The 12,301-nt window shown below is 34.2% G+C and overlaps 2 protein-coding genes across 2 annotated transcripts in view; one reads left to right on the top strand and one right to left on the bottom strand.

Annotated features, from left to right (window-relative positions):
- The window catches only part of LOC127865630 (uncharacterized), a 114,779-nt gene that overhangs the window by 41,706 nt on the left and 60,772 nt on the right, over positions 1–12,301 (bottom strand). The gene's annotated exons all lie outside the window — the stretch shown is intronic.
- On the top strand, positions 10,219–11,920 carry LOC127865761 (uncharacterized). The gene is made up of 2 exons (XM_052405708.1): positions 10,219–10,406; positions 11,165–11,920. Exons 1-2 carry the CDS (start codon positions 10,336–10,338, stop codon positions 11,511–11,513), a joined length of 420 nt encoding a protein of 139 aa, XP_052261668.1. The 5' UTR covers positions 10,219–10,335; the 3' UTR covers positions 11,514–11,920.

The raw sequence follows: 12,301 nt of genomic DNA, 5'->3' as shown, positions 1-12,301 counted from the left end.
AAACACGCGGGACATTTTTGCGCACGCCGTTTCCGGGAGTAAAGAGGTCGCTCAACGCCTTTTCGAGTGCCTTGTGTGTATTAGTCTGATCCCCGTTTTCCTGAGCGATCGTTGATACCTATTGGACCCAAAATGTATACATACATATAAAAATTATTTTCGAACGTAGTATATTTTATATTGTAGCTAGGTTCATTACAAACTAAACATTGACTGTTCTTTGTCCGCATATGCCATTAACAATTATTAGCGGTTAATTTACAAATTGTAAATTATAGGAAAACAATTGCAATCAAATGTATACAATCTTTTTAGGCAATTTATACATAATTTACAATTTAATCTAATGAAACTATTTTAAACATTTAACAAACTAAGGAATTTGTTGTAATAGAAACAATTTGGAAAATATTGCTCAACATTTTTAAGTATGTCCTCCACGTTATTAAAGTATTTAAAATGAAACTGTTTAACAGCGTTTTTGCTAAACGTGAGAGCTGCAACTTCAGTGTCTGTCGGACTGATTTTAAACGACGTGTTGATAAGTTTGTTGACGAACTCTATCTGAATCTTGAAATTCTTGACATAGATGCGCGAAGAGCTATCGATTATGAACGCAACATCTGCCGGTTTTGGACATAGCTCCGCGCCTATTAACAATTATGTAGGTATGTTATTGCGTTTTGTTAACTAGAGGTCAAGAAATGTTTAGCACATCATTAATTTGATTAATCTAAAATAAAGATATGAATTAAACTGTCAATTTACATTACGACGATTTATGTAAATACAGGATGTATATTATATTTCATTTTTCAATAACACTTCAAACACGTATGAATAAAATAAAACCAATAAGAATGAAATACTCACCTGAAGCTGTTGAAAATATCTGAAACAAAGAATAACAATACAATAAAGAGTAACAATATTTATTTAAGGTTTTGCTATGTGAACATCAATATTACGTGATAATATTGTAAAACGTGTGTTTACATAAACTATACGAATGCTAATTTGACGTATTTAGAATTGAGATGTCAAAAAGTACAATGTAAGGTTTACATTTCCATGAAAACCGCAAGCACATACGTTGGTGACATTTAACGATCTAAATCCGACTGTATCGACCTCACATATAAATATGGCGTATGCTTTGTCGGCGGGATGCAATAATATACAAATGACAAGTGGTAGGGGTTATTATAATTAATCATATTCCATTTACAAACATAATTATACATGTAAATGATCAGAGCATACAACAATATACTTGTGACAAAGTATATTTATGTAACTGCAAAAAGTGGTCTATATGTAAAGGTTTTTCTCTGTCTAACTATGCAAGTTATGACTGTAATGTCTGTAAAAAGGATGATTGTCAATGAGTAACACTGTTTTTGGAAAAAAGTGTGCTAACATCATGTATATACATCTATCGTGTAAAAAGGTAAAGAGAGAGCAATAAGTTGTATTTCTTGATGCGTTGCGATTGCTATCGTACGGAATCCGGATAGTGCCATCCATAATCTCGCACTTCTTTCATCAAGGGCGACACACGACACACGAAGCGATACACGATATTTTGCGCGTCACACGAAGCGACACACGATATTTTGCGCGATACATGAAGCGACGCGCGAGAATTTACCACGAAATATCGCCCTTGTGTAGGCAGCCCAAATTCGATATATCGTGGTAAATATCGCGTGTTGCTTCGTGTATGGCGCATAATATCGTGTGTTACTTCGTGTATCGCGCAAAATATCGTGTGTCGCTTTGAGTATCGCGCAAAATATCCTGCCTCGCGTTCAAAGGAAGTCACACAAAACACGAAGCGACACACGATATTTTGCGCGACACACGAAGCGATACACGATATTTTATTATTCATATATCTCCCATATTATCCGAATCTCGTTTATCGCGGTCTAATTTCAGACTGCGACACACGACACTTTAAGCGATACTCGATATTTTGCGCGATACACGAAGCGACACGCGATATTTGTACTGTTCAAATATCGCTGTAATAATATCGCCTATCGACTCTCGCGTTTTTTTTTAAAGGTGTTACAGTAATTTTTAACCATTTATTATCAATACGTGCTTGATGACGTAAAAATATCCCCTGTTTGTTTCCCCTGATTTTTGCAAACGCGAGAGTCGATAGTCGGAGGATGATGAATGTGCATATCTGCGCGGAATCATTGGAAATCACCTAACAGAGTGCATGTTCATTTTATGTGAATTTCTTTTCAACTGTGCAAAGAGTATGCACTAGTATAAAGCTTAGATTGCATCAATGTCCAGGCATCATTTCTTCTGATTTTTGTCTAGTTTTATATTTATCGAAGTTTAAATTGTTCGCGACGTAATTACGGTAATACGGTATTACCGTATGTATTAATATTTATGTTGTTTTTAATAAATGAAATATTACGTTACTTTTTTGTTTACTATTTTTATGCATTCGATTACAAAATATTTATCAAAAATACAAAATACATACACGCTCTTTAAGAGTCCATACGTTTTTAAAGTTCATAATCAGTTAATCGAAACGACCGACAAGAATTCAGTGTTGCAAAACGGGAGTCAGCAAGGCAGTCAGCAAAACAGAAAAATACCGGTTTATTAGTAACGAAGTCGGGCCAACCTGTTCCAGCGACCACCTTTTAATAGAGACCACCTGTCCATAAAGACCACAACGATTTCTTCCCAAACGATTTCAATATATATTCTACCTGCGAATAAAGCCCACCTGCGAACAAAGACCAAGGACCGCCATTTTACATTCCCAAATGTCCATTATGATACCTAAAAAAGACCACTTAAATCATAACAATCAACGATTTCGCAACTTTCAAGATAAAAAATGGCCACCATGACGCTGTGATAGTCACGTGATAAACATCTAACCAGTAGACTCGTCGGTACCTATAGAGATATTTGCAAGTGAAAGTTTACTGCACTCTATAGCAGTTGTTTGTTTACTTAACACATATTGCAAATTGGTAGCCGCCTGCTTCTTTTATGCATTGATCAGTTTGTCGAAAGTGTAAAAAGTTGCCTTTGTATTTCAGTGACTCGTGATTAATGTACTAATTGCCGAAAATATCAAACAAAAGTTTGTTGCTTTCATCATTAAGGAAATTTACGGTTTCTTTACATTAACAATGCCAATTACAAAGATACATTTTGATATTCATTCCTTTCTTAAATTTCTCCGTCATAAGACGTGCAAAGATTATTGATACGGAGTTTGTCAGTTCAAGTACATATTCATGTATGTCAATAGTTATTTATACATGCTATGATTAATGAAATAAATAATAAAAACATAAGGAAATTGAAATAATGAATATAAAATCAAAACTGTGTTTTCAATCCTTTATGACATAATACATGCATTAGTATTCAACCATTTAAGCAATAGAGAACATACATAGATAAGGTACCTGTTAAAATCCTACTAGCATATTTTGAAAAGTTTCAATCGACCTTGCAAATAAAGACCACATGTGAACAAAGACCACAACGACCAAATCCCTTAAGTGGTCTTTATTTACAGGTTAGACTGTACATGCAAAAACTTTAAAAGCTGATAAGTTTTTAAAGTACATATTCACTTCATTGAAACTACTGACACGAACTAATTGTTGCAAAGTGTGAACTTATATTAGTTAAAGCTTTATTTTGCCGTGTTTTTATCATTTATCTTGCAAAAATATTTTTGATTTGGTTTTCGTTTAGTTTAAGTGCTACGCTGTATCATATGTAGGTCCCCTAGATTTATCATGTCGCTTATCTAGGCTAACCAAATAGTTATAGCATCATAAAAATAATAAATATATCGTGTTATGTTTAAAAAAAAGATCACCTGACAGATTCTTTTAGATAATGTCTGGTACGAATGTGTTTATGTTTGTGGAAACAGCCACCGTGGTTCTTATTACTTATTTGACGAGTAGCATCTAGACTTAAAATACACCGTTGACTTACTTATCGGAAATAAGATTGACCATTGTTTGAAAACATAATTAATACTAAACTATTTAAATGCTGGGCGCCTGGCAGGTGGTTGATTGGAACCCATCGATGCAGCTTGCTGCGTGGTAAGCTACCGGCAAAGTCAGAACGTGCTCGAACCTTCGAAATCCCGCTCCGTAATCACTTCTCACTTGGGAGCGGATACGGTCGACATAACTTCACTAACAGTACTTGTATTGTCTTCATGGTTGTTGTTCCACATGGGGTTATTATTGAAATTTCATTAAAAAACTCAAACATGCGCGGGCGATTTTCGGTTTAGGGTTAAGCTGCACATTTGTTTCGATTTTAATTACCAAGATGCGTGCTGCTTGCATTTATAAATATCGGCAGCAAAAAGTGAAAAAACAGGGCTTATTTTATAATTGGCATTGAATAACAATAGCCGTTTTATTGTTGCAGTCAGCATATCGTCATAGTATAGTATTTATTGGCACATTTGATGGACATGACGTTTGAATATGGTCACGTTGTGATATAGATTAGGCGAAGGTTGTTTACATGCCTGCACAAAAACATGGCATACATAGATAAAAATTTTAATAAGGCCAACAATACGTTTTCATTTGTTTTCACCAACATCGTCAAAAAAGGGTAGGTACGTCGTCTATATTCGGGGATGGGGTAATGTTAATTATTTTTAAACGATTGAAATAATAAGATTTTAAAAGTAATTGTTCATAGTTTGGTAAAATGACGATTTTCAAAACAATAGCTAAAGATTTAAAAAGAATGTATACAGTATATGTTAACACTCGAAATAACATTCTTAACTAAGTGAAAAAATATATTAAATATCGGTACATGTTTGGATAATCATCATCCAAATCGGTTGACTAATAAAGCGTTTGTTACGCTTTTCCTCGATAAAAAAACATTAGTACTAACACAGCGTTCATAATTCGCTATGGTAGAGTAGCTGCTATTACTTGCAATGGTTCGGTGTTCGAATCCCGGAGAGGGCATAATTTGTTTTTCAACTTTTTTTCCTCGTCTTTCAATAAGTAAAGACTATTAAAACATTATAGATTCGTTAGTAAGCATATTTAAAGCCCAATAAACACTCAAAATCGACGAATATTTCGTAAAATATTTCGTAAAATAAAGTGAACCCATAAAAATGCTTCCTTATAGCGGTAGCCAAAATTTCAAAGGTAGATGTAGTATGGTGACATAGATTAAACGAGATACAGAATATTCTTTTTGATTTTGTGTGTGACAATAAGTTCCAAGTGAATGTGAATGTCATTTTTCTTAAATACAAAGTTCCGTGAACACGTCCCTTTAAGTCTTATAATATTAACCGTCTATGCTGGCCGGTTGTATCCGCATTTGCATTTTGATGTTGCCATTAAAAACTCTATTTAAAGGGACACGCTAAATACATTTTCGGTAGTGAAAGCTAATTTTCTTAAATGTATTTGCTCCGCATTTGTTTCAAGTTTTAAACCAAGACGAATATTTGTTACTTAAAAATCATAACAGGTAAAAACAGGCCTTAATGTTGTTTTTTAACCAAAATGTTTCCATAAAAATTTCTGAAATATAGAGTCGTTGGTACAGCCAATTTCTTAAAACACTTTTTAACTATACATATTTTGTTTTTCAAATTTAATAAGGATCGTCCGTGAAAGAAATGTTCGCAATCCTAGTTCAAGATTCGTTCGTGTAAAACGTTGATTAACGAGTTTGAAAAGTACAAAAAAAAACAACAATAGCTTGATCGGGAAAAGCAAAAACAGTGTATGGTCAGCACGAAAAAACAACGACACAACAACAGCAGCAGCTAACAGACACATGTTAAATACAAGAAGATTCGACTAACCAATGTTTTGATGAAAAAAACCATTTTAGAAATGAGCCTCGATCTAGAAAAATGGGGCTTAATGCATGTGCGTAAAGTATCGTCTCAGATTAGGCGGTGCAAACTTCACACTTAACGCACATGCATTAAATCCAAGTGCGCGACTCAAATATATTTTGTAACCCTAAGCTGCATAACAGCCCTTAAGACTTTGCTACACATAAACAAGGTCGCACTGGTATCGGCTGACCTTGAAACGTGACACGTTTTATTATTTTACTTAAAGCGCACGGTTTTGCTGAAAGTTTAAACAAATACTTCAAGTCTGTGCGTTGTAAAATTAAAACCAATCATAGAGTGCACTGGTTGACTGTCTTAATTCCCCACTCTGCTAAACCGCAACCCAATCAAAATTTTAAACCAACAATAATTTTTGTGCTGGATTAAGTAAATACAGACATTAACCTTAATCACACTTACATACTTGATCCGGTGATTAGTTCAATAGTCAATATATTTGTTCTATCTTTGACCTCTATTTATAATGTAGGTAACACGGGTGAATCTTTATATCATACATATGCCAGACATGGCCTTAGACGGGGTGGGCACATGCATATAACTTTATATCAGTAATTCTTTAATCCACATTTCTTTCAGATTTTTTTTTAATTAATTAACGCTGTTTTTTTGTGTAAAGTCTCGATACGAACTGGCTACTGTATGGGCATCCTTTTTATCAATGGTTTAATACCACAAACACAGCAGTCGATTGTTTCTTGATCGTTTTATATTATAATGACTACATAGAAATAATGATGCATTACGTAAATTTATGCGTGTTAAGTTTGACTTGTGCTTGACACACCACCTGTATTTCAGGCAAGTTACGCGGAACCCGAAGATATACATAACATGAGTGCCGTGCCGACAAGCTATAAAAGGGAAAGTTCGTGCAGTAGATACTGAGAATCTGGCTGATACCTTCCCGGACATATGCCATCCTTGACATTTGCTCTCCCGGAACTACGTTATGTTTTTACAATTTGTTGTGAAATAGGTTTACATTTTTAACAATGATAGATTAGTGTGGTTATTAGTGATGATACAGTCGCGTCGCTTATAACGCAACAAGGTAATGATTAATGGTATATTTTTCCAACCGTGTTCGTATTCTAAGATCTGAATAGGCCACAACTAATTGATCGGATGTTGGTCGGATTTGCCGCACGTATACTTCGTTAAATTAACTAAAAAATTATATTGTATCCGCATGTTCCATTGGGCCCCCTTTTTAAACATACATGTTATTTACGACATAGACTAGTTATTTTTCATCAAACATGGAATTGTTTATTGTCAGCAATTAATAAGCTGAATGCGTTTGGCAGAAATGTTCAAAACAAATGTGCTCAATATTATTTCCATTCCGCGCTTCGCGCTCGCCAGTTATTACGTCGAAACTGAAATAAAAAATAGTTGCAGTTTTTTTTTGCGCTTGCTCGCTTTTGTTTTCTAGGTCTGCCCTTAAAATAATTTGTCATCAATGTTTTGTATCCTTCTTAATCCAATTTCACACGTACGCATAATCAATCTTGACTCAATAAGATTTAATTAATTTACGGCAGTGATCTTTCTGTTTTCAAGAAATTGCTTTGAAATTAGATGCAGGTCGGTCTGCAATAGCAGTGCAATAAAGTGCGAATTTTCAACGCTTATCTCAAAATTGTTTAGCACCATCAATGCAAAAAGAATGTTTTATTCGGCATGAAACCGTAGCGTTTCTTTGGGTTCTGAAGGCTAATTTGTTAATTGTGTGTAATATATATATATTTAATGATATATATACACATTTGTATTGTGTGAATGGTGACACATGTGTTCTGTTCATCTGTCATACATTTGTAATGACAAATAACTATAACAATACAAGAGAAGCATGTTAAATTTATTCCGTAACAGAATAATTATAATTACATGTATATTAAAACAATAGCACCGCATAACGGGTGCCAACGCTCGGCTGCGGGTGCAGTTTTGAATAAATGAAATTCTGTCAAAATATTTTTTAGAGGTCACAGTGACCTTGACCTTTGACCTAGTGACCAAAAAATGGTTGTGGCGTGTAGAACTCATCAAGGTGCAGCTACATAGTTTCAAAGTTGTAGGTGGAAGCACTTTGATTGTAGAGCAAATGTAGAGCCAATGTTAAGGTTTTAGCATGACGCCTACGGCGGACGGCGGAGGACACAACGAGCTTGCTATGACAATACCTCGGGTTTATCCGAAAACAGCCGAGCTAATGATAATAGCATAGCATACATCCATTATAAGAAAGCCCTCAAAAGAAAATTACCAAAATTCCAAAAAAATCTTTAACTTAATTTTAGTCGTTTCCAATATTATTGACGATTATTTACTATACTTTTTTTAAATTGTATAAGTGTTAATTTATTTTCCAATATAATCTTATGTTGTTTAAAGAATGGCACATGTCTTTGTTGAGATATGCTTTGACAAAAATGTCTCAATGTAATGACTGATGTCACTAATACAGGGTAAAGGCTTGTGTATAGTGCCAATCATAATATAACAAAGGGTTTCGGTGATATAAAAATATTTGTTTCCAAATGAGTACATGTATTTCCAATTAGTGTTTACTTAAATGTACAATCATGTAGTGTGCTAACCATTATTTATTAACATTTGTGTATCAAAAAAGGGTATATAACTTAAATGGAATCATTAAAATGATAAAAAGGGTATTCAAAACATATCGCCTGTCGACTCTCGCGTTTTCCAAAAAAACAGGGAAGACAAAAAGGGGATATTTTTAAGTCATGAAGCATGTGCATCAAGCACAATGGTTAAAAATTACTGTAACACCGTTTAAAAAACGCGAGAGTCGACAGGCGATATTATTACAGCGATATTTGAACAGTACAAATATTGCGTGTTTCTTCGTGTATCGCGCAAAATATTGAGTATCGCTTTGTGTGTCGCGGTCTGAAATTAGACCGCGATACACGAGATTCGAATAATATCGGCGATATTTGAATAATAAAATAACGTGTATCGCTTCGTGTGTAGCGCAAAATATCGCGTGTCTTTTTGTGTTTCGTGTTTCGTGTGTCGCCCATTTAACGCGAGACACGATATTTTGTGCGATACGTCAAGCGACACACGATATTTTGCGCGATACACGAAGCGACACACGATATTTTGCGCGATACATGAAGCGACACGCGATATTTACCACAATATATCGCCTGTAGGGCTACCTACACATGGGCGATAGTTCATGGTACATTCTTGCGCGTCGCTTCGTGTATCGCGCAAAATATCGTGTGTCGCTTCGTGTGTTTAGTAGGAATCGTATGGGTACATAATTTATATCATCTACTGAAATATGGATCTGGTCTAAATGATATAAGAATTGTCGACGTTGTCTTGACAGGTGCTTCAGCCGTTTGTATTGCTCAATATGTTGTCATCCGGCTGTCCTTGGTTCGATTCCTTTGTCACTCAACCGAGCCTAAAGAGATGGGTAATTAAAAAAATGTCAATTTTATGCCGACATATGGCAATGTTTGAATCAGTGTGCATGGATTATCATGGGATATAAAGAATATATGGTGGTGATGATGATGATGATGATGATGATGATGATGATGATGTTGATGATGATGATGATGATGATGATGATGATGATGATGATGATGATGATGATGATGATGATGATGATGATGATGATGATGATGATGATGATGATGATATAATTCATTTTTTGTTGATAGTAAAAGTTTATTTTATTTTATTGAATGTTCTATCAATTCAACGAACATCACACTTCAGCAAATCATTCCAAAGCGAACCTGTTGGTAATATTTGGACTAATTTATCTCGAATACATTAATAGGCTGCCGTGTTTTCTGACTGCCTTCATTTTCGTTACCAAAGTCTATAATGTTTATTTTTCAAGTAAAGATGAAATGGAAATATTTAAATTGTTAATAGTGAGTTTTGTGTCGAATGTTATGCAATATCAAGCAACTGTAGCGACTCTAACGCTGTGATTGCTTGTATAGTTTTTGTCAAAACTGCTTCATATTTCAAGAGGGCGTAATGTTGTCAGGTTCATTCGGTAAATAAAGATTCAATTCGACGCTGATACGCTAATATTGTTGCACCTTTATATTCCTTTGTTCGTTTGTGGTAAGCGAACGTGTTGTTTACGTTTTGTATTTTCAAATATTCACGCTAGACCAAATACGCTTTATTTACGTCGTGTACATCATTTGCATTTCGTATTGCGTCTGAAATGCGGTCGAAGCCGGATGTTAATACGTATTTTTGAAGACAAAAAAGTTTTTGTGTTAAATACTAAACGCCTTTCTAAAAAAACGGAGGGACTATATAAACAGTATCGCTAGTTACGTTAACCAAGATACTTAGGAAACGTTACAGTTGTTTGCAAAATGAAGTTATTCGTCGCGTATGGTCTAGTGTGGTTTGCAATGTTTGCATATGTGGGGGCTGACACGAAAAGGTTCGTATTCCGAATTATTTCGGCCTTATCTATTTAGTATATGACAATGTATTGACGCTCTTGATAATATTATTATACAACTGTTTTTTTGCGACTTACAATGTACTGGTAATTCAGTATGATTTAGCCTTCAATAATCAATATAGAAATCAGTCTGTTTTTCATTCGCATTTCGCTGCTAGACTTGTTCACAGATATTTGTGTTTTTTTTTAATAATGCCATTGACTTCTTTGATTAAATAAGCTTGAATAAAATCTTAAGTACTTTCACAAGAAAAATGAAAAGAAACAAACAAGTACTATACATCCGAGTTTGAATCCAGCTCAAAGGTTGTCAGGCTCATTAAATCATTGTAATTCTGACTAAAACGCTTATCAGTGTAGTTTGTTATGTGAATAGATCACTCAATTCATACGATTTCTGCCACAAAAAATTAACAAAGCATAATAAATCCACCTCCATTTTAGTCAATCGTGAGGCGGTACCAAGTTGAATCCTAGATTATAATATAGAACTTTAAGTTTTGAGGAAACGAAATGTAAATACTTGTATACTTTTAAAGTCAATAGCGTTATTTTACTGCTGTATGGAAATATAAATTGCATTATGTTAGAAACTGTGAGAAAGAGTTTGAACCCATATATCAGTTTGTCAGTTTGCGTCAATAGAAAAAATGTACACTATTAACAGTTTTACTACTCTTAAATTAATTGTACTTTATTGTTTATAATTTTTATATTGTTGTTCATTATTGCAGATGTTTCTGCCGAGCAGTTTTGGCAGACAATAAAAGTATCGTAAAGGACTTTGGTGAAGTTTCTCGCGCCACGCATTGGTTAAGTGTCGCTTGCAGAAAATTAATCGATTGCCCGGTTGTTTGTGACGAGAAAGTGAAGGAATGGATGTGTGCAAGCCAATCCGAATGCAATAATGTGACGGGTGGAAAGAAAGTAGTTCCGAGTTACCAGGCTAGCACGTGCTCCGAAGGTTATGGAAACAATGTAAGGACCTGCGGCTGTAGCTTTGAAAAGTGTATGCTGGAGTGTGGAACACGGACCGTTGCAATCGAGTTGATTAAATGTATGTTTGACTGTCACCATCAGTAAATTATATTTGTATTACATGTTTGTAAGTGATTCTAATGATTCATTGAAAACTATCAATTTACTCACTGCACGTTTGTCAGCTTTAAAATGCATTACGCCCATATCGTGAGTTTAGTTTTACATTTTAATATGTATCAATCAAGTACAAACAATGAATTGACAAAGACCACTCACAGTTGATGATCTTTTTATTTAAGATTCATTATATATTGCTACGGTGTTAATTTTCTTCATATTTTTATTAGCCACAAGCTAGATTAAACAATCTAAAAGCAACATATAAATGAATGTTCGTTAGATAATTTTGTAGATAAAATTCCATTTTTTATCGACTGTGTTTTATGGTATTGAACTTTGAGTTTATGTGTATTTTGTAGGCATTCTGTAAATAAAAAAGTACTACTTTGTTAAGAGTCCTTATATATTTTTGAGTCATTTTTATACAAATTAAACGCACGACAGTGAAGAAGATTCGCGAAGGAAGTTTTTAAAACGGTTTTATTATTCAACTTTCCACCGTGCGACTTCATTAAAAACACAGCACAAGTATAAACCACAGGGATGTCACATTTTTATATTGGACACTATCATACTTACCACTACTACAACTTTCTTGTTTCCAATTTCAGAAGAAAAGTAATTAAAATAACATCGACGGTTCTTTTTAAATATTTATAATAGCAAAGCCTATTTTAAAATACGAACTGAATCACATTTTTAAATGTTTCATATGAAATGAGAAACACATGACATAACATACCAGCTATGTAAAAAAACGACAAAGATTT

The sequence above is a fragment of the Dreissena polymorpha genome, chromosome 2 (genome assembly GCF_020536995.1).
Source record: "Dreissena polymorpha isolate Duluth1 chromosome 2, UMN_Dpol_1.0, whole genome shotgun sequence".
Lineage (NCBI taxonomy): Eukaryota > Metazoa > Mollusca > Bivalvia > Myida > Dreissenidae > Dreissena > Dreissena polymorpha.
Note: the sequence above shows the minus strand (reverse complement) of the source record. Positions and strands in the feature narration are given on the sequence as shown.